The sequence below is a fragment of the Silurus aristotelis genome (assembly GCF_946808225.1).
Source record: "Silurus aristotelis genome assembly, chromosome: 15".
NCBI lineage: Eukaryota > Metazoa > Chordata > Actinopteri > Siluriformes > Siluridae > Silurus > Silurus aristotelis.
Window position 1 is genome coordinate 1091973 of NC_139588.1, and position 22694 is coordinate 1114666.

The 22694-nt window shown below is 40.5% G+C and overlaps 1 protein-coding gene and 3 long non-coding RNA genes across 5 annotated transcripts; all 4 read right to left on the reverse strand.

The window, feature by feature from the left end:
* Positions 1 to 3453: 3453 nt before the first annotated feature.
* Positions 3454 to 8264, reverse strand: LOC310738284. Of its 2 annotated transcripts, XR_014537001.1 has the most exons (6): positions 8119 to 8264; positions 7902 to 7987; positions 7607 to 7702; positions 7084 to 7294; positions 6838 to 6972; positions 3454 to 3674 (listed from the first exon to the last, which is right to left on the reverse strand). It is a non-coding gene; the product is annotated as an uncharacterized lncRNA (long non-coding RNA). The 2 variants fall into 2 exon arrangements; XR_014537000.1 differs by lacking the exon at positions 7607 to 7702.
* Positions 8265 to 11505: 3241 nt separating this feature from the next.
* Positions 11506 to 12237, reverse strand: LOC310738318. Its single transcript, XR_014537036.1, has 3 exons — positions 12114 to 12237; positions 11812 to 11965; positions 11506 to 11688 (listed from the first exon to the last, which is right to left on the reverse strand). It is a non-coding gene; the product is annotated as an uncharacterized lncRNA (long non-coding RNA).
* A 3073-nt stretch (positions 12238 to 15310) lies between these two features.
* Positions 15311 to 16373, reverse strand: LOC310738287. The gene is made up of 3 exons (XR_014537004.1): positions 16299 to 16373; positions 16106 to 16204; positions 15311 to 15994 (listed from the first exon to the last, which is right to left on the reverse strand). It is a non-coding gene; the product is annotated as an uncharacterized lncRNA (long non-coding RNA).
* Positions 16374 to 17424: 1051 nt separating this feature from the next.
* LOC310738429 (little elongation complex subunit 1-like) lies at positions 17425 to 22618 on the reverse strand (the record flags this gene model as incomplete). Its single annotated transcript, XM_083563414.1, has 9 exons — positions 22394 to 22618; positions 21054 to 21175; positions 20646 to 20683; positions 20415 to 20497; positions 20280 to 20316; positions 20144 to 20194; positions 18567 to 18835; positions 18183 to 18351; positions 17425 to 17597 (listed from the first exon to the last, which is right to left on the reverse strand). Exons 2-9 carry the CDS (start codon positions 21074 to 21076, stop codon positions 17425 to 17427), a joined length of 843 nt encoding a protein of 280 aa, XP_083419540.1. The 5' UTR covers positions 21077 to 21175; positions 22394 to 22618.
* Positions 22619 to 22694: the final 76 nt, after the last annotated feature.

The window sequence follows — 22694 nt, forward strand, 5'->3', positions numbered from 1 at the left end:
TGATTCTTCCCTGATCAGAAAAGACTCCATGGGAATCGTAGTTCGTATGGAAAACCTCTCCAAGATTTAAGTGTTTGTTGGGGCATGATAAAAATATAACTAATTTTAGTTATATACTATATATAATATAATACTATTTTAATAAAAATGAAGAAATGTGTGCTGCATTAATTGTGCATTAATAATATTAGTGCTGTTAAAATGAATTTGGGTTAACGTGTTATTAACACGCTCATTTTGAAGGTTTTTTCAGTTTACGCTGTCGTCCCCTCACATTCACACGTTCACTCGGGTTTGTTGACGGTGGTGTGGTGGGTCGTCTCTTATCCCAGAGATCCCTCATGTCTGTGTTTCCTTCTGCTTCTCCCTTTTAGTTATGCTGCCATAGCGAGTCTTGCCGGAGTCCAAACTGCACAGTGACAAAAACTTTCATACAACAAAATAAAGACACTTAATAATCCATATCCTTCTCTTCCTGTCACCCTCTCTCTCTCTTTCTCTCTCTCTCTCTCTCTCTCTCTCTCTCTCTCTCTCTCTCTCTCTCTCTCACTCTCTCTCTTTAATAACAGAAACAAAACACACACTATATTTAAACATGTAATTTGTATTAACTATTACAATAAAGATAGATCTATTTTTGTACTTTATTATATGTATAACATGTGCTCACATGCAGAATCTAAACCTGCCCAGAGCTTTGCAGATATTTTGCTCTCCACTGCTGCTATTTCCTGTTCTTAATGAATTATTGAGGAAGTTGTGTATTAAGTGATTGATCTGTCGTTTGGCCTTTAGTTTTTCCTTCCATTTATTTCTCTCAGATTCCAAAGTTTCCTCCAGCAGAGCAACACATTCCTCCAGTCGCTCTCTGTCTCTCATCAAATGATCTCTCTCATCCTTTGCAGTCTTCTTCTCTTCTTCACAGTGAATCAGGGAATTCTGGAGATCCCTGGTGGTTTGGAGCTGTGAGGTGATCATCTCCTCAATGTCTAGTTTGGTCTTCTTTTTTTCTTGCCTGAATTTATATTGCTCAAATTTTAAAGTTTCCTCCAGCTGAGCAACATGTTCCTCCAGTCGCTTTCGGTCTCCCATTAAATTATTTCTCTCATGCTTTGCAATCTTCTTCTCTTCTTCACAGTAAATCAGGGAATTCTGGAGATCTCTGGTGGTTTGGAGCTGTGAGGTGATCATCTCCTCCATGTCTAGTTTGGCCTTCTCTTTTTCTTTCTCAAATTTATTTTGTACAAATTCCAAAGTCTCCTCCAGCTGGGCAACACGTTCCTCCAGTCGCTCTCGGTCTCTTAAAAAAACTTTCTCTTTCATGCTTTGCAATCTTCTTCTCTTCTTCACAGTGGTTCAGGGAATCCTGCAGCTCTCTGGTGGTTTGGCGCTGTAAGGTGATCATCTCCTCCATGTTTAGTTTGGCCTTCTCTTTTTCTTTCTCAAATTTATTTTGGACAAATTCCAAAGTCTCCTCCAGCTGAGCAACATGTTTCCCCAGTCGCTCTCGGCCTCTCATTAAATTAATTTTCTCTTCCTCACAATGATTTAGGGAATCCTGCAGATCCCTGGTGGTTTGGACCTGTCTAATGATCATCTCCTCCATGTCTAGTTTGGCCTTTTCTTTTTCTTTCTCAAATTTATTTTGTACAAATTCCAAAGTGGCCTCCAGCTGAGCAACACGTTCCTCCAGTCGCTCTCGGTCTCTCATTAAATCTTTTTTCTCTTCCTCACAATGATTCAGGGAATCCTGCAGCTCTCTGATGGTTTGAAAGTGTATGGTGATCATCTCCTCCATGTCTAGTTTGATCATCTCTTTTTCCTTTTCAAATTTATTTTGTTCAAAATTCAAAGTGGCCTCCAGCTGAGCAACACGTTGCTCCAGTCGCTCTCTGTCTCTCCTCAAATGATCTCTCTCATGATCTGCACACTTCTTTTCCTCAGAGTGATTCAGGGAATCCTGGAGCGCCCTGCTGGTCTTGAGCTGTAAGTTATTACTCGTCTTCATGACTCGCTTTTCCTTCTTTCTTTTCTTCTCCCAATAATTTCTCTCATATTTAAGAATGGCCTCCAGCTGAGCGACTTGTTCCGCCAGTTGTCTTCGTTCTCTAATCAAAATCTCTCTCTCATTCTTTGCAGTTTTCCGCTCTTCTTTACAGTAATTCAGGGAATCCTGAAGCTCCGTGATGGTCTGGAGCTGTAACTTGTTCCTCTCCTCCATGTCAAGTTTTGCCTTCTTTCCTTTCTCTCTTTTTAATGTGGCCTCCAACTGAGCAACACGTTCCTGCAGTTGTTTTTGTTCTCTTGCCCAGCTTTCTCTCTCACTTTCTACAATTTTCTCTTGTTCCTCATGGAGTTTCAGTAAAGACAGAAGCTTAGTGATGTTCTGGAGGTATGTGGCGTTTCTCTCATTTATCTCCTGTTTCCGGTTCTTTCGCTCAGAGGCCAAAGTAGCCTCCAGCTCTTGTACCATCTGTACCAGAATGTCTTTCTCTTCTGTCTCTGGTGTTCTCTTCTCCTTTATCAGATTAAGAAATGAATCCAACTCTGCTGCTACTTTCTCTATGTGTTTCAGTGCCTCCTTCTTTTCAGCAGCCTGTTTAAATTTCTTTTCTCTTATGCTTTGAAAAATCTCTTCCACTTCCATTCTTAACTTTATGTCTTGTTACTCACAGTAACTGATCAGAGAAATGAGAAATACTGACTGTTCTGACTTATACAGACTTGTCCTACTGTGACGTCACACAGTGAAGCCCCGCCCTTCTTCTGCGACGTCACATCTGTGCTCTCCTGCGCATGTGCTGAATGTTGCAGAATCATAAATGACCAGTAGGTGGCAGTGTGATGTGTATTAGAGCTCACTGTCACAGCAGGTCATTAGAAGTAGTGGAGCTCTAATGACGTCATTAATAGCAAGGACAAGACACACAGCAGTTTGGGATTCTTTTATTGACTTTATTGATTAATTGATTTGGAGTATGATTGTGTTTCTGATCAAAGTAAGTTCATGTGTATGGAGTAAAAGCAACCTGTACATTTCTCACTTCCAGACAGTATTATGAGATGTTCATCTGCTGGAAGTTCATGTTTAATGCTGCATGTTTTATAGGATTTATGAGCTGGAAGAAATGTCCAAACATCTCAATTCAACACTGAGTGATTTTTTTGGTAGATATTAGATCTTCTTAGATATTATTCTTTTTTTTAATATCTGTGATTCAAATACACATTTATAAATATAAAGGCTTTTAGTGTATATTAGAGATTAGAACATAAACCGACACTAAAATTAAATACAATAAAAAAGTTATTAACTGAAATTAATCTGAAATTAAACATTAAAAAAAAAATCTATCAGTACATTTAAAATTATAACAATATATAATAATAATAATAATAATAATAATAATAATAATAATAATAATGATATTATATGTTAATTACAGTGCAGTATTACAGCCTAAATATTTGAATTTATTTCAGATCAATTTTATTCATCCATTAAATAAATGGTGTCAGCGTCAGAGTCGTGTATTCACATGATCTGTTTCCAGGGTTTTCACAAACACAATTCTGTTATTACTGTTCTCTTTTCACAGCGCCGTCTCTTTTAGTTCTAATGAAAGTTCTTATGTATTAAGAGGGAATTTTATGAATGATCAATAATGAAACACCTTCATTCTTCTTCTTCTTCTTCTTTCGGCTGCTCCCATTAGGGGTCGCCACAGCGGATCATCCGTCTCCATACCACCCTGTCCTCTATATCTGCCTCTTTTACACCAACTACCTGCATGTCTTCCCTCACCACATCCATGAACCTCCTCCTTGGCCTTTCTCTTTTCCTCCTACCTGGTGGCTCCATCTTCATCATTTTTCTACCAATATAATTCACGTCCCTTCTCTGCACATGTCCAAACCATCTCAATCTCGCCTCCCTCACCTTGTCACCACAACATCCTACATGTGCTGTCCCTCTAATAAACTCATTTCTAATCTTGTCCATCCTCGTCACTCCCAACGAAAACCTCAACATCTTCAGCTCTGCTACCTCCAGCTCCACCTCCTGTTTTTTACTCAATGCCACTGTCTCTAATCCATACAACATCGCAGGTCTCACCACAGTCCTATAAACTTTCCCTTTCATTCTTGCAGATACTCTTCTATCACAAATCACTCCTGTCACTCTTCTCCACCCACTCCACCCTGCCTGCACTCTTTTCTTTACTTCCCTAACACATTTTCCATTACTTTGCACTGTTGACCCCAGGTACCTGAACTCCTCCACCTTCTCCACCTCTTCTCCCTGCAACCGCATCACTCCACTGCCCTCCCTCTCATTCACACACATGTACTCTGTCTTACTCCTACTGACTTTCATTCCCCTTCTCTCCAGCGCATATCTCCACCTCTCCAGGCTCTTCTCAACCTGCTCTCTACTCTCACCACAAATCACAATATCATCTGCAAACATCATAGTCCAGGGAGACTCCTGTCTGACCTCGTCCGTCAACCTGTCCATCACCACTGCAAACAGGAAAGGGCTCAGGGCCGATCCTTGATGCAGTCCAACCTTCACCCTGAACCAGTCTGTCGTACCTACTGCACACTTTACTGCCGTCACACTGTCCTCATACATGTCCTGCACCACCCTCACATACTTCTCTGACACACCTGACTTCCTCATACAATACCACAACTCCTCTCTCGGCACCCTGTCGTACGCTTTCTCTAAATCCACAAATACACAATGCAGCTCCTTCTGTCCTTCTCTATACTTCTCCATCAACATCCTTAAAGCAAATAAGGCATCTGTGGTGCTCTTCCTCGGCATGAAACCATACTGTTGCTCACAGATGGTCACCTCTTCTCTCAACCTGGCTTCCACTACTCTTTCCCATAACTTCATGGTGTGACTGATCAACGTAATTCCCCTGTAGTTACTGCAGGTCTGCACATCTCCCTTATGCTTAAAGATCGGTACCAGCACACTCCTTCTCCATTCCTCAGGCATCCTCTCCCCTTCCAGAATCCTGTTAAACAATCTGGTTAAAAACTCCACTGCCATCTCTCCTAAACATCTCCACGCTTCTACCGGTATGTCATCTGGTCCAACCGACTTTCCATTCTTCATCCTCTTAATCGCTGCTCTCACTTCCTCCTTACTAATCCTATCTACATCCTGCTTCACCAACTCCACATCCTCCAACCTTCTCTCTCTCTGATTTTCCTCATTCATCAGCTGCTCAAAATACTCCCTCCATCTTCTCAACACACTCTCCTCACTAGTCAACACATTTCCCTCTCCATCCTTTATTGCTCTAACTTGCAGTACATCCTTCCCAGCTCGGTCCCTCTGCTTGGCCAATCGGTATAAATCCTTTTCTCCTTCCTTAGTGTCCAACCTCTTATACAGTTCCTCGTATGCCTTTTCCTTGGCTTTCGCCACATCCCTTTTAACCTGCTGCCGCATCTCCTTGTACTCCTGCCTACTTTTCTCATCACTCTGTCGATCCCACTTCTGTTTTGCCAACCTCTTTCCCCTAATGCTCTCCTGCACTTCCTCATTCCACCACCACGTCTCCTTGTCTTGCTTTCTATTTCCAGATGTCACACCAAGTACTTTTCTAGCTGCCTCCCTCATCACTCCTGCAGTAGTTGCCCAATCATCCGGCACCTCTTCACCACCACCGAGCCCCTGTCTGACCTCTTCCCTGAACCTCACACTACACTCTTCCTCCTTCAGTTTCCACCATCTTATTCTTCTTTCAAACCTTACTTTCCTCCTCTTCTTCTTCGCCTCCAAAACCATCCTACAGACCACCTGATGCTGTCTAGCTACACTGACCCCCGCCAACACCTTACAGTCTCCAATCTCCTTCAGGTTGCATCTCCTACACAGAAGATAATCCACCTGTGTGCACCTTCCTCCACTCTTATACGTCACCCTATGATCCTCCTTCTTCTTAAAATACGTGTTCACCACTGCCATTTCCATCCTTTTAGCAAAATCTACCACCATCTGCCCTTCCACATTCCTCTCCTTAAAACCATACCTACCCATCACCTCCTCATCACCTCTGTTCCCTTCACCTACATGTCCATTAAAGTCTGCCCCAATCTCCAATCGTTCTTTCCTAGGTACACCATCTACCACTTCATCTAATTCACTCCAGAATCTTTCTTTCTCCTCCATCTCACAGCCAACTTGTGGAGCATAGGCACTGATGACATTTATCATCATCCCTTCAACTTCCACCTTCACGATCATCACCCTATCAGAAACTCTCTTCACCTCCACTACACTCTTACTGTACGCTTCCTTCAGAATCACCCCTACACCATTTCTCTTCCCATCCACACCATGATAAAACAGTTTAAACCCACCTCCAATGTTCCTGGCCTTACACCCTTTCCACTTGGTCTCCTGAACACACAACACATCTACCTTTCTCCTCTCCATCATATCAGCTATCTCTCTCCCTTTACCCGTCATAGTACCAACATTAAAAGTACCAACCCGAACCTCCACTCTCCTACACTGCTCCTTTTCCTGCCGTCTCTGTAGACGCCTTCCTCCTCTCCTTCTCCTCCTTCGGCCAACAGTAGCCCAATTTCCACCGGTACCCTGTCGGCTAACGATACCTGTGGCGGTCGTTGTTAACCCGGGCCTCGACCGATCCGGTATGAAATTCTCATTTGTGATCCGCATATTTGATTTGGCACATGTTTTACGCTGGATGCCCTTCCTAACGCAACCCTCCCCATTTACCCGGGCTTGGGACCGGCACTAAGAGTACACTGGCTTGTGCCCCCCTAATGGCTGGGTTAATGAAACACCTTCATTACTGTTAGTTATTTACATATTTATTTACAGTAATAAAACTATTTCTGTAAAAAAGAGAAAGAAATGATAATTAAAAGCAAAATAAATAAAATGATGAATCCAGTGGAACAGACCGACAGCACGATGACCTGAAAGAGAAAAACAGAGATGTGTTACTTTACATAATGTGTGTGTTTGACCGGTACACAGTGTGTGTTTAGTAAAGTTTTGTAGGACATTATGAGGACAGTATGACTTACGCTGTAGATGGAACCACTGCATGTTCCTGGATGGATGGAGGTAGGGCTTGGTGGGGCGGCTGCTCCCTGTCCACTGCTCAGCCATAGTGATACACAGTGACCTCCTGCTCACCAGCTTTCCATTCAACTCTCTGATGGCATTAGTGTCTTCATCCAGAGAGGAATATCAGACAAATCCAAAGCCTTTGCACCATCCATTGTGCAGTACCACCTGAAGGAGTGAGTGAGGAGATAGAGAAAGCAAAAACATGAGCATTACACCACTCTCATGTAGAAAACCATGAGAAATAACAAGCACTGTCTGTATCCCATAATATAAACAGATCAGCTGTGTTCTTTTATTATCAATGTTCTGGTCTCACTGGTGAATGAACAATGAAGCACTTTTATTTAAAAGGTCATTTTCTGAGAGCAGAAACTTGCTGCAAGTGTACACTGGTTCTGGTATAATAGAGGATCTGATCCTGAGTGAATATTTTATTGGGAAAGGAATAAAATATAGGGATTAGTGATTGTAAGTGACAGTTGCACTGGTGATGTTTCCATAAGGCAAGAACAAATCACGCAGGAGATTTTGATCCACACCGTAGTTGAGGTTCTTCACAAACAGTTCCACTTCCTACAGAAAACAGAACAAATTCAGCAACCAATGTTTGAGTGCATGTGTGTGTTTGTATTGCTGACTTCAATAATACACACTGATCAATCACTCAGTATTAACCAATTATTACATGTGACCAAACACAGCCGTGACCAAAACCTGCTCCAGATCATGAAAGTCTCTATAAAACACACTGGAAATAGAATCAGAACAGTACCTGTGTGTCCAGTCTGAGAGGCTGCGGTGTGAATCGCCTGTTCCACTGCTGCTGGTTTTCTTTTCCAGGATCTGCAACTGGAACATCTGTAGATGCAGACAGTCATCTCATGTAAGCATCCATTCAGAAGGTAAATTTAGCTAACATTAATAGTTCTCTTCTGTTTTAAATCTTTAACTGCACTTAACACAAAACTAATCGGACGGCTTTGACTCACTCTGTGGATGGATGTTCTTGTTGGCGTTGGGTCTTGGGTCTGGGCAGGGTTTTGAAGGTGAGATGGTTTCTACCTTCTTGCCATGACTTCGTCCCTGGGTGGTCTGAGAGGGACTTAAGTACACAGTCCTGCTGCCCAGCACCCTGTTTTTTCTACTCGAACCTCATCAGGAGATGAAAACATCACATACCCGATGTCTTTTAAGCGTCCGTTCTCCATCATGACCTGTACGGGACAGCGAGCAGAAACACAAAGCAAAGAACGCACATCAAACGTGTTAGAGGTTCACAATATCAGAGCTCTCCACATTCAGAAAATACTCCAGCTGAGTACGGGGAGGAAACCCCAAGTTACTGGGAAAGAAGGAAAATGTAAGGATCAGTAGTTATAAATGACGTGTGCAGTGAGGACAGTCCCAAATCTCAGGAACGCTTCATACACGTCCGTCATCCACAGTACAGTCCAGATTTCTCAGCAGCAGTGTGACTGTCTACAGAACAACAACATGCAGTGTGTTCATCACTTCATTTACATTTCTTTAGGTAAAAAAAAAAAAAAAACAGGAAACATTTAGCATTGGACTTTTGAGTAAGTTGTGCTGTGTGATTCATGATAATCAGATTTATGGTGAGACATAAACACCTTCAACAAAGTCAGACTCATAAATAATAATTTACCTGATTATCTACACACAGTTTCTACATTTTCTCACATTCTCTAAAGTCTCCAAAAGTCCGAAGGACTTCAGTCTGTTCTTTTTTGATCCTCCATCATTTGCTTCTCCACCTTCTGCTTCTCCACCTTCTGCTCCTCCACCTCTAAAGAAGTGTCAGATAGAGATGGGTTATATATAACATTCAACATGCGCCCAATATTACAAGAAGAGTAACTGTTCTTGATGAAGCCTGTCTGGTCAGGTGAAATAACACAAGGCAGAACTTTCTCCAGATTTACCAGATGGCAGACTTGCTAAGGCTGTTTCTGTATCAGATATAAACTCACTTATTGTAGGAATACATCCATTTTGAAAAAGGCCTCTAATGTTGAAGTGTCAGCAGATAAAGGAGCAGTATATAGTGATTTATAACACTGGAAGAAACAGCCATTGATTGTTTAATTATCAGTACACTTTGTATCATGATCATTTACATTTCTGGTATACAGAATCTATCCTACTGCAAGTGTGTGCTACTTACACTTTTATGAGGACGTTTTTGGAGCTCATTTTCATATACTGTATTCTGTACGTCTACACTAACGTACTTTACAAAGGCTTTAACGAAAGACACATTACACACGGTGTAACGGGTGAAATATGTTGCGCTTCCTTTAGGAGCAGAGCGGTATTTTGGAAAAAAAGACCGGCACTGCACACTTCTGGTATTACTGCATGTGTGGAGACTGAGGATTATGTCCTTTTTTTTTTCTGATGCTCATTTCTAAGTTTCTTTGACTAACCCGTAACGCTGTTGCAAACAAAAATAAAAAGCATGAGTTTTGGAAACCTGTCTGTGCTTATATGATCTCTGTTGTAACTGGAGTTAGTGAGCTCTCCCTTCACCCAGACTCAATGCGTTACAACGGCTTGTATCTAAACAGTAGCCAACCAAGAAAGTCATTGTTCACTGTCTTCCTCCTTCCTTTCACAACTACAGTGGTACCTTGACCTACGAGTGCATTAATGTACGAGTTTTCCGAGGTACGAGCGGTCACTCGGTCGATTTTTTTGCTTTGTTACGCCAGCAAAAAATTGAGGTAGGAGCTCGAGACGCCGCTGCTAGATGACGAAGCGAAGCCAGAAAGCGAAGATTGTGACGAAAATTAAGATAAGCAAAGAAGAAAAAGTACAAATTTTAAAGTTTAGGGATACGTAGTGAATAGGAGTGATAGTAAAAAAACGAGTTTTCCCTCCGCCTCTGCTTATCGCCTTTACCCCCCTCCACACACACACACACACACACACACACACACAGGAGATGTGGCGTTTTCTGTGGCGTGCCATTTTAAGTATTTTTAATATGGAAAACTGATTTGATGTGCGAGCAAATGGAGATACGAGCTTGTCCACGGAATGAATTAAACTCGTAGGTCAAGGTACCACTGTATTTCTCTGGGTTGTTTATCTTTTGGCATCGTCGTGCGATGTTTTTCTCCCGATGCTGTGCAGCTCAGAACACAGGTGAGGTGCGTTTTTTTCGTTTGCGTTTGGAAATTTAATTGGTCTAATGTTATGGGGTTCAGTTTTTTGGCTTAAAGTTTGTAAAAAGAAAAGTAGCGGCTTATAGTCCGAAAAATACGGTATAAGCAAGTGCTCTCTTAACATGTGCTCAGTTAAAGATTACAGGCTTTAACTTGAAACTTTTCCAAAGCCGAGTATTACATAAGCAGCAGCAAAAGCTTACTAAACCACACACACAAACTTTAATTTCACTACTGTGAAATCCCAGTGAATACGCTGCCAATGACACAGCACAACACTGCTCTATTAAAAAAATGTAATAAAAAAAAATCTAAATAATTTTGGTATCCTATGTTTTTTAGCATAATTTAAAATTGCACACAGTCCAGAAACACAGCAAATTCGTTATTGATACTGGAAATGCAAAACATGGGAATATGTGATCATTTTTTCCCATGTATACAATCTAAAATTCTTTTCAAGCTGGCATTGGAAATGTACAATGATCAGAAAGATGAATGATGAATTGATTTACTGCGAGGCCTGAATCAAAAGGTAGAGACTTAATGCATATTCAATATGCTACATTAAAGGTATAATAGTGTACAACTTTGCAGGATGGTAATTAGAACAATCTCGAACAATGAAAATGCTCTACAATGGCGTCTTTGGTTGTTTACCTTGGCCTTCTTAAAGTCCATCTCTTTGCCGGCGGTCGTGAGGAGAATAGAGAGGCACTCGAGAATTTCCTCGTCATTTTGTTTCAGCAGTTTCACCACGCAGTTATAAATGATGGACTCGGTCAACATCCGCAACTTAAACAGCTCCCCGATGAACTTGACGTTACCCTTGATTTTTCTGCGAGCTTTGTTTTTTGCCTTCTCCAGCTCATCCTGAAGCCCCTCACGATTACTGGCCTGGAAAAGACAATCATTATTGTCATAAAAACAAAAAATCTGTGCAATTAAAAAAATACAAATATTACACATGAAGATACCATAGAAATTTTACAGAAGGACGGGTTCAAGCCTGATAACAGATGATCCACTTTGGATAATTCACATTGCTTTTGGGTTTTTTGGCCATGGGCACGTTTAACTAAAAAGAGAAATAAGAAGAAAATTCCACAGTTAAAATCACAAATAAGCTTAAATGCACTAAAACATAAAGAAGGAGATGTGATGTTTTACCTACCGCAGCCAGAGACTTACACATGATCCCGTACCCCACGGAGAAGTTGGGCTTATCAATAGCTTTCTCAAAAATCAGGTTGACGACACCCTTAAGTCGCTCCTCTGTGTCGATGTGGAGCTCTTTCACCTGCTTCATCAGCTGATTGAACATCTCTGCCGTCAGTTTGTTAAGGATACCGGCACCGTCCGGAAAAGCTCCTGCACAACACACAACATCAGCACGACTGTATTTTAAATTCATATCTGCATCCAACAGACCAATTTATTGCAATGTAGATCTTTCTGCAACGACAGTGTGCAACTGCAGGATCATGTGCTAACATCAGTTTTCTGGGTTTCGGGGTCCTCTGTGGAATTCCTTCTTTTCATGGAAGGCTTCCAGGCATCCTCAGCCTTCTTCAACTCCACCTCTTCATTCATAGCACATTGAAGAGGAACTTGCAGGGTGGAGGCCTCTCCAAATTGCATTCGGCTGCTAAAAGGGCAAACGTTATAAAGCAAAAAAAGAAGGCAAAATATTTAAGCTATTACTGATATAATTTATTTATTACTAATGATCTGTGAAACAATATTTCTTATTTGGTTTTAAAGTTAAAATAAAGCCCACATGTCAGGAGGCTTACCTTGTGTAGCACCACATCAGGTATGGATGGAAGCCCCTCTGGCTTCTGCATACAATCAGGCATGAACTGGATGCTCAAAAGAAACTCTCTACTATATTGTGTCCTCTTATTCTCCTTCTCAGGCTCTGAGGAAGGAACGAGTGGGTTCGTTCTTCGGCGGCTCAGCTTCCTTCACTTCGATCTCATCTGCTGGTGTTTCTGCTGAAGCCAGATGCTCCACAGGAGACACACTGAAATTCTCGACTGTGGTTGAGACTGGCTCAAGGTCAAAGTCAGACTGCTGGAAAGCGAGCTCTGGCTTATCCTAACACACAAACACACCCAATTAATAATAAAACACCAGGATTACTGTGAATTTGTAGTGTAAATGTAGGTTTCACACATTCACCGAAGTGAACGACAGCATTTCTATCTTTATATATAGTTATTTAAAGAAATACTCCAGTGTTGGCACCTGGCTTTGGTGTGACGGCTTGTGCAGGACCGGGCTCACATGAGTAAAAAATAGTGGAAAAGGGAAATGGTAATACAGGCAAATATAAGGAGGAAGGCTGGTGAGCTATTCGCCAGAAGAATCTGCTTCCTCTATGAATGCGTGTGTGACTGTTACCTGCAGAGGCATAGGGACGGAAAAGACATTTCCTACTGGCAGAGTGGGCTTCCGACTTCTGCCAGCTTCTGATATGATCTCCTCCGTGATGTCCTTGTTGTCCTGGTTAGCATCTCGGACAACGATCTTAATGGGAAATAAATAGCACATGATCAGGGATAAATAGGTTCATTACTCAGTAAATAAACCAGTACTGAAACAAAGAGTAAGCACACGCACCGTTTTCCTCTTCCTTTCCTCTTTTGGTGCACCAGTGCTGGAGTGAACGATACCCGGGCGGGCCGCGTTGTAGGTGCGCTGTGTCTGGGCAGAGAAACACGCAGAGTTAAGTTGCTGGGAGAGTTAGATTCAACCCGGGAATTTATCTGGGACGAGTGAGCGTCCGTCCGGGATGTTTCCAGCACCGCATTCCACTCTCACAGCTGGGCATGCTTTGCTTGTTTCTCTAAAACCTCCATCTTCAACTCCACCATTTGCAACTCGAACGAGCCCTCACCTGTGCTGAAAGACAGACACACAGCCGGCATAGTGCTTATAATAGCAGATAGAGTTAAGATACAGAGATGTGATAAAGTGAGAGGGAATGAATATAATCAACACTAGTGATAGTCGAGTTAACTAACTACAGGCACAAGACAGGAAGACAAAAACAATTCAGGATTATTAAAAGAGGAAAAAAGGAGAGATAAATAGTAAAGTTTGTTTGAAAACGCAGAGAGAAATACAAGTCAAACACAGGAAGCTACGTCACAGGAAGCCTGCAAGCAGAGAGTCTCCTTTCCATGTCATGACCTGCTCCCATCCTGCTGCCACCTAAAAAGAGAAATAACTACCAACAATCTGCACTTACTTTATCTTTAATACGAATTTACAATAAATACATTTACAAATAAATACATAAATACAATATAAAAATAATAAATTGGCAATTCACACAACAAACAAATTAAATACATTTTTCACTACAAAGTCATTTTCCTAAAAACAGACCTTTCTTGCTTTGTTTAATGCAAAGTCATCAATTACATCATCGTTGCAAATCTGACCAGCACTTGTATGGTTGATGTTTATGACAGCGAGGCTGCTGAGGTGCTCTTGTGACATGGTGGATCTCAGGTATGATTTCATTAGTTTCAGTTTTAAAAAGCTTCTTTCTGCTTCAGCTACAGTCACTGGAAGTGTAAGACAAAGTCTCTCTGTGTGTGTATGTGTGTGTGTGTGTGTGTGTGTGTGTGTGTGTGTGTGTGTGTGTGTGTGTGTGTGTGTGTGTGTGTGTGTGTGTGTGCGTGCGCGTTCATGGTCGTGGTATGAGGTGTTGATATTTAGTGCTGTGTAGAGGAAGATGAAGGTTGTTATCCGTCTCACCAATCAGTTTAGCACACCTGCTGCTGTGGACTTTAATTGAAGTTAATTCTTCAAGAAAAAAGGCTTGTTCACGTGAAAGAAAAGTGTCAATGATTTTCTTTGGTTTTAAAGTAGAAAAAGTTTAGCAAAAACCTACCGTAATTTCCAGACTATTAAGCACACCCAAACATATATATAATAAATACAAGCCGCACACACTGAATTTGACAAAGATGTTTATTTTGAACATAAATAAGCCGCACCTGTCTATAAGCCGTAAATAAACTTTACACAGGCTTTAATGAAAGACAGTGTTTGTTACACGGCTTGTATCTAAACAGTAGCCTTATTTTAAATTGTTTCCAGTGAAACTATAAAATATAGGTGCTGTCTGGGTCACATTATAAATGAAACACAAACAGTAAGAATAATTACATCTGGTCTTCCTGCACATAAATGTCTTTATTTAAACACTTCTTTATCATACAGTACTGTTTAATCTTCCACTTCATTTTAAAAAGTGTTCGATGTCCAGTAGATGGCAGTAATGTTCTTCTAAACTTTAGCTCCTTCTAGCGGTATTACGATGAATTACACTGTACTACACTTTTAAAGGGAATTTTACATCAAATGTTGCTTTTTTTTTTAAATAAACCAAGTTATAAACAAACATTACCAAGTTAGCCACTTCGAATTACAAATTACACAAATCCCCAAATTTTACACAACTATAGAGTCAAATATTGTTAAAACAGATCATGTGACAAAAAAAAAAGAGATGTTACAAAATCTCGGATCTCTGGAAACCCAGACATTATAACACTATTTAAAACTTTAAGAATAGACTTTAAATCAGAATATTAAAGAATAAAAGAATATTTTCCTCATTTGTGCTTCATGCAATCTTAAATAAAAAAAATTTTTACTGTCCACTTTTTCTTTTCTTTTTTATTTCTTGTAAACAAAGCTTAGTTATCACGAGCTGTAAAGAGCTGCATTCCACTTCCTGCCAGGTGTCACAGTGCACGTCACGTCAGGTTGTTCGTCATTCATGGTGAGATGTTCAGATCTGCATAGATCACTTTCTAAATGTGTGAGAGATCAGTGGAAAGATTTTGGGCCCTGGATAAAAGAATGTAAGGAAACAACATGCTGGGAACCGAACCTCAGACCCCACTGTAATGTAGAACACAGACACACTGTATGACATTAAATCATTTCACATTTATTAACAACATCACGACTTCCCAAGCCATGGCATAATGACACCAGACTCTTTCTTCAAATAATTATAGAGGATCCTCACATACACAAAGCTTCTGTGTCTAAACTGCAATTTGTACAACAGATAAAATTCTTGGGGCATCTGATATCAGAACAATGTAAAACTTTAAAGAAAAAAAAAGAGGCAGGCGGTGATTGAGGGGCAGTAATTGAATGCTCTCTGTGATGAAGAGACATTAGACATGATTGAAATTCAAAATCTTTATTTCTTTAAATAAAACTTTAAATTAGAATTTATTATAAATTTAAGATGGTGAAACAACATGCACACTAAAGTACATGAAACGTTCGAATTTCACCATCTTCCTCTATTCCTGAATCATTTTCCATCTCTTCAAGTTGCTTAAACAGATCCTCGAAGCTGTCGATGTCAAAGACTGGTACCGAATCCAGGATCCCTGTGCTGTTGTGGGGGTCTTCAGAATGTACAAAGTTTTAGAGATAAATCACCATTATGATCTTTGTGACTCGGTCTGACGACAAAGGAAGCTGATTTGCATAATGCATTTGATGACGGCTGGGGGGACGCGCTGTGTGCTGTTTTTCCTCCATGATTCCAAAGTCTTCAGAGCTGCTTCAGGGTTGCTGGGTGCCAGATCATGAATGGCATAGATGACTGAGAGCTGCACTTCCCATGGCATACCTGCGCACAAAATTCAACACAAAATTAGGACTTGCTGAAGCACAAAACAAAAAATCAGAGAATAAAGATAAAGATCGATAAAAACATCTTTAATTGATGCTTTAGAAATACCTTTTGAGAGTTGTTGTGTTACAAACTGATTAATGCTTTTTGCCAGAATTTGAAATGACATTGGCAGGTTCTCCTTAAGTCCTAGTTGACCAAGTCGCCCTGTTTGAGAAGGACAAAGACCACAAGTGAAAAGCTGAAGAATCCAGAAATAATGTGAGATGTTGCTCTGAAACAGGATTTACAGTAAACTTACCAAGTAGCCTGAAAACTGCTGCTACACAGACGTCTCGGAACGGTGTTTGCTCTGTTCTTGCTTGCCTCAGCCAAGTGGTCAGGATCAGCCAAAGATCCTTTCTAGTAAATAAAAAAGAGGAGAAATGGATATGTTGAGGGCATTTGTGGTGGTTATGGAGCAGCCATTGTGGTTTTACGATCAATTATGATTTTATACAAGAATGGGAACTTGCAATGTTTCAAACAACCACTAGAACTTTGACCCTTAATAGAAAAAGTCAGAAATAAGAACTAGGTCTTAAAGGTAATGATGCTTTATAATGTACTTTACATCACTGAGAAAGCCGGGGGCAGAGCACTGGGTCAGCCATGACTACAGCACCCCTGGAGCACAGAGAGTTATGGGTCTTGCTCAAGGGCCTAAAAGTGGAACTTGGTGATCCTGGGGCTTGAACCCCGACCTTCCGATCAGTAATCCAGAGCCTTCACCACTGAGCTACCACTTCCTAAAAAAAGACCCTCTCATTGTGAAATACTTACAGCTAAAGTTAAAGAATTCTCTCTGACTGTCTGAGCACTGATCCTGGAAACCTTATTTATAAATGCAAAATAGAAATTTCCTCACAGAAACATCACTATATCAACAATTACCCAATTTTTCCCTCTGAGATCTTATTGTGTTAAAGATAAGATATAAAAATGGCGCCTAAATATCAACATTGCGACCGAAATCCTCTCAGCGCTGATGTTATAGAAAACAAATCAGTAATTTCTGATCATTTGGATTCATAAGTTCAAGTATTAAAAAGCTGAGAATGAAATATGTTTAAGATGTTTTGGATTCAGTACCGTATAATATTGGTAATGGTCCAAGTCCAGCCCAGTTGTGCACACAGAAGATCCAGACTAAAGATGTAGTTCCAGGTAGCAGGGCAGAGATCATAACCATACCAGCTGTTCTTCAGGAACCTCAGACTGCTGTCTTCCAGAAAAGACTTCATGGTGCAGATTACACTGATACTTGGAAATCAAAAGTAGATTAAGAAGGCAGTAAAATACATGAAAAGTCCAGTTAAAAAAAAGATGCTTGATGACAGTTCTGGCCTGCCAGTAATAAACATTGACACTGAGAGGAACACTAAAGATCAACAACTTACCTCATCCCAGCGCAGATAGTTGCTGAGCAAGTAAAATATCTTTCCCTTTGCTTTCAGGTTGCTCACTACGTGAATTGATCGGCATAAAGAACTCTTATGGGACAAAATACTCGGCCATGCTGTGATCATGACCATAATTACTTTGGGGGCTTCAAGAAAGTCTGCAAAGCAACAAAACTATAGAATGTAAATACAGTGTATAAAAATAAATACATTGGATAGATAAAGTCAACACACTCGTATGAAATTGCAGGTTTTTTTAAAATATAAGATGGAAATAACAACATAAATAATATAAATATGCAAGCCAGTGATTCAGTCAGTAACCAAAACCATGTGGGAAAACACCATACTGACAGTGAAGCATAGTGAGTTTAACATAATGCTTTGGGGCTGCTGGTCAAAACGCTGAAAGAAAGCTGAGGAATTTCAATATCAACATGACAATGACCCAAAGCACACGTCAAATTAAACAAAGACATGGCTTCAGGAAAGGAGAATCAAAGTTCTGGAATGTTCCAGCCAGAGCCCAGACCTCAATTCGAGCTGTGCACAGGAGAGCACCTTACAATTTGAAGGAACTTTTTTTTGCAAAGAAGAGTGGGATAAAATTCCCAAGTGTAGATTTGTTTTTTGTTTGTTGGTAGATCACATTAAAGATTTGTTAGATCACACAATTGACGTCTCTGTATAAGCGTCTAGATCATTTTTAGTAGATAAGTAATGAAATATCAGTACAATCTCACCTTCTTTAAGGAGTCTGTAGGCGAGACCATGTGCTTTGTGAGAGTCTCCTCTCTGTTGACACACGCCTACATAAACCCTACAGAGAGACTGCAGGAGATCATGTCCCATAAACCCTCTCTCCACCTTGATCTTCTCCAAAATCTCAGACAGAAACGTCTCTGCTAAGGACTAAATAAGACGGAAGAAAATCATTATTTAATATATACAACTAGACCGGGTTTAGGAAAACTACTAGATATTGTATAAACCAAAACCGAGTCAAAATTTGCCAGGACCAGTGAATTATGGATCGACTTTATAACATTCAAAACTCAAATCCACAGCTAAAGAATAAAGTGTTTAAATCACATGCACACTAAATAAAACAGAAGATAAGAACTGACCTCGTTTACACAAAACTCAGAAATGACGTGTTTCTCTTCATCTCTCAGAACAGGAAGTTCACTTGTTCCTGTGAGAAGTGCATGAATCCTGTCTGTAGGTAAAACATCAGAACAGGACTTTTGTAGTGTTTCTAATGCACTGGAGACGAGAGATTGTGTTGTGTGTGTTGTGTTTGTAGGATCAGCTGAAGCAGCATCAAGTCGAGGCTTTTGAGCTTTCCTGGGTGGTGACATGTCTGATCCAGTTCTCTTTGCTGTGGGCTTTGGGTCTGTATGAATATAAAATAAAACATGTACAATAAAATAAACAATAAAACAAAGCTGCGTGTTTGATTTCTGCATAATGAATATAACTTTCAATCTGATCATCTGATCATTTGAGGGAAATGTACAAATAGGTTTAGCACAAGTGTACAGTGGAACCCACTTATCTCGACCTCGGTTAACTCACCAACCCTATTAAGTCGACCTTTTTGAAGTGGAACCGACAAATTCTCGCTTTGTCTTAGCATTTTTTAATCGGTTATGTCGATTCTTTTTATGCCGCTAAACCCTAATATCTCGAGCACAAGGGGGGGCAAATTTGCCACTGAACGTCAGTTATCTCGATCGGCGCTGTTCAGCCGCAGAAGAACTCGCAGAAGTGGCGGAAAAATCAAGCCTTACAGCTGCTACAGGAGTGTAGGATACTTTTCAGAGCTGTGTGTCAGAGTGAAATGACTCGAGAATTTAATGTTGACACTGGTTAGCTTTTTGTAAAAACGAACTACACCCCGCACATTTTTGTGATTTTGTGAGCGATCTTTGTGTTTACAATGTTGGAGAATATAATAAAGGTTTGTATCGAGAATCGACGGTGGTTTGTATTGTATACTGGTGAATCTCTGCTGTTAGTTGATGCACATATGCCTTTTGTTGTTAAATGTTATGCGATGAACGGGAGGCGAAAGCCGAAGTGAAAGCAAAACAGTTTATTGCAACACAGGGCAAAGCCAAACACAAACACTCGCCTTGAAAGTGAATATTCCGGTGGTGGGCTCTGGGAGCGGGGTCCACTAAGTGCCAAACTGAAAAGAGGCAGTCTGGTGAGAGAGTGCGGAGTCCGAGTGGGAAGGCACGTACCTGGATACGCATGAGCGATAACAACGACCGCTGTGAACCAACATATACCAACAATAACGGACGGTGAGAGTGTGGAACTGAGGGGTGATGATGATGCTGGTGATGATGCTAAATGTGAGGGATTGAAGCTGGGAGCTTCAGAGAAAGCGGAGGTTTGACAGCCCCCGAAGGGGGCGTGGCAGGTGGTTTCCTGACAGTTAACAAATGTATTTAAATTTTTATAGCATGCCTTCATCAAACAAATGCTGTTGTGTAAAAAAAACTCCAAAAACATGTGCATGCACATTCTCATTTATTAACGCACATTGCCGCCATATTGGTTTCCGTTTATCTCGATCATCTTTTATCTCGACGCTTTTTGGCGTCCCCTAGGCCCTCGACATAACCGGGTTCCACTGTAGTATGAATCTGTATCTCCTCTAGAAAATAGTTTATAACATGTCACATCTAAATACCTTTGACAGCTTCCTGCTCATTCTCAGTCTGCGTGGAGGAGCACTTTTTCTCTGTAATGACAAACAATTTATTACAGTCAAAGCAAATACCTTCTCCATCAACATCTACAGAAACTCAGAGAGATTTCAGTGTTACCTTTGTTCAACTCATTTCCCTGTTTGAAGAGTTTTTCCTGTTGAGGTTTAAAAACAAACATAACATTTAGTTTTATTTAGTCACAATTCTCACTTCAGTTCAATGACGTCTGGGTTTGTAATCAAAAGAAAGTACCTCGATTAAGCAGATGCTTTTCTCGAAGCTACTGATTGTGTACTTCAGGACTCGGATTTCCAGATTTTGTCTGGTGTTCACTTCTGTAAAAGAATTTACAAAATGAAATGAAAAGGTGCTCAGATCACACTAATCACATCATATGCTCATTAAATAGAACTGAATCATGCAGTAATAATGAACTTGTACTTTCTTACACACTGAAGGCAGAAACATCAAAACTTTACACACCTTGAAGTGCCAGAAGCTGTTTTTCAACACTGACATTTCTGTGGAAAATAAACATTCAGATAAAACATTATATATTATATGATTATATGACATGTTACATATTAAAACTGCAATTTAAAATAAATATATATGTATATATAATCCCTTATCTAGAGCGACGAATATCTCATTGATACAACTGAGCAGTTGCAGGCCCTTGATGGCAGCTTAGTGGAGATGAGATTTAAACTCATGAACTTTTGATCATAATTCCAACATCTTAACCACTGTGCTACTTCTTCCATCATGCAAGTCTCTGTGTACATTGTTACTATCAAAATGATGTTTTCAAATAAATGTTTCGAGACAATCAGAATAGAGAATTCAACTAAGCTTTGGGGTCAAATTTAAACAGCAAAAAAAAAGTACTTGTGAGTTTTGGTATTCTGCATCGTCAGAGCCTTCGTGGCCTGAAGCTTCGACTGGCTTATGCTTGCGTTCCCATTTCTGTAGGTCTTTTCTAGTCTTTACTTCTAGAGAGTTTGCTGAATCTGGAGAAATAGAAAACAGCTTTAATTACAAATCCTTCAATAAAGTATTTTCATTTTCTCATAACAATATCTGAACGATCAGTGTTTCTACAGCATATTTTCTCCTTTTTTTTGCAGATTATCCAAAAAGTAACTATCAGAAAAATAAAGACGGTTTGTGTACACATTTTCATGAGCAGGGCTCGAGGTGTTATGGAGGGGGTGTGGTTTGTGGGTCGAGGTGTTATGGAGGGGGCGTGGTTTGGGGCGAGGTGTTATGGATGGGGCGTGGTTTGGGGGCGTGGCGCACGCAGCTCAGCTCCTGAGCGATGTTGAGCGATGTTCTTTATGAATGCTGATGGGACGTGTTTACTCACTGGAGGATCCTTCTGCTTCTAGATCCTTCTATGCTAGCTAGAGCGTGCTTCCCGGAAGTTCTGTGTGAACACGTGACTAACACGTGACTAGCGATGACCCCGCGATCATTAATGAAAGGAGTGAAACTAAAGTTTGTGAACATGACCTTGTAGAGTAACTTACACTTGTAGAGTAACACTAGTGTGTTTCTTCTGGAATGGATCGCGGTTGGTTGCGTAATAGAGAAATGTACTGCTCTATAGGTTGTGTTTATTCTGCGGGCTGCTGCTGGGTGTTCCAGCTTTTAAGCACGTGGCCGAGAGCGGCGCACTGTGATGTCACAAGGACGTCAACATTTGTGATTGCGTCACGTGCTCATTGTATAGTATACAGTGATGAGGGAACACGGTTGTGTGCAGTATTTAATTAGAGTAGGAAGGATAAAAGGAAGGTCCAGATGTGCTCCACCATTCACAGAGGCACTGAAGGAAGCATTGTGTAGAGGAAGGTGAAAGGTTAATATGGACAGTGGAGAAACTTGGATGTACCTGTTCCAGACTGTGTTCTAGACTACAACAGGTTCATACAAATGATTCAGTCATGTAAATTCAGCTTGATTATATTCCATATATAATAAAACTCAAATATATTTCTGCCTTTTATATTCCAAAATCTAATCACTTTGATTCAATTTCAGGTGCATGACTGGAGTAGATATCAGACAGCTATTATATAGTCTCACACAAGACAAGAAAGTGGTACCAGAGCTTCTTCTACACCATCGTAAACACCTTCATCCTACATCGGGAAAATCGCCTGAGCAAAGAATCAGACGCAAATGACACAGAAGCAGTTCAGAGTAAAACTCAGTGAGGAACTTACTGTTTTAGTGCTTCCTGAATTTCCTCCATCCCCTCCTGAGGACATTTACCACTTACCAGGGTACCTGCTTCAGACAGGAGACAATGCAGGGTTTGTGGACAGAAACACTTGTATATTGCATGACTTGTTTAGTGGCGCTGTGATTTCAGTCAAAGTATAACTGCTTCTCTGTTTGGCATCAGCAGCACTGACCACTACTTTCATTTTCATTACTTTATTCTTCTACTGTTTTTCTAATGTTCAAATACCAGTCTTATGCTTATTGTGTTATTTAATTATTCCACTTAATTATTATTCTTTT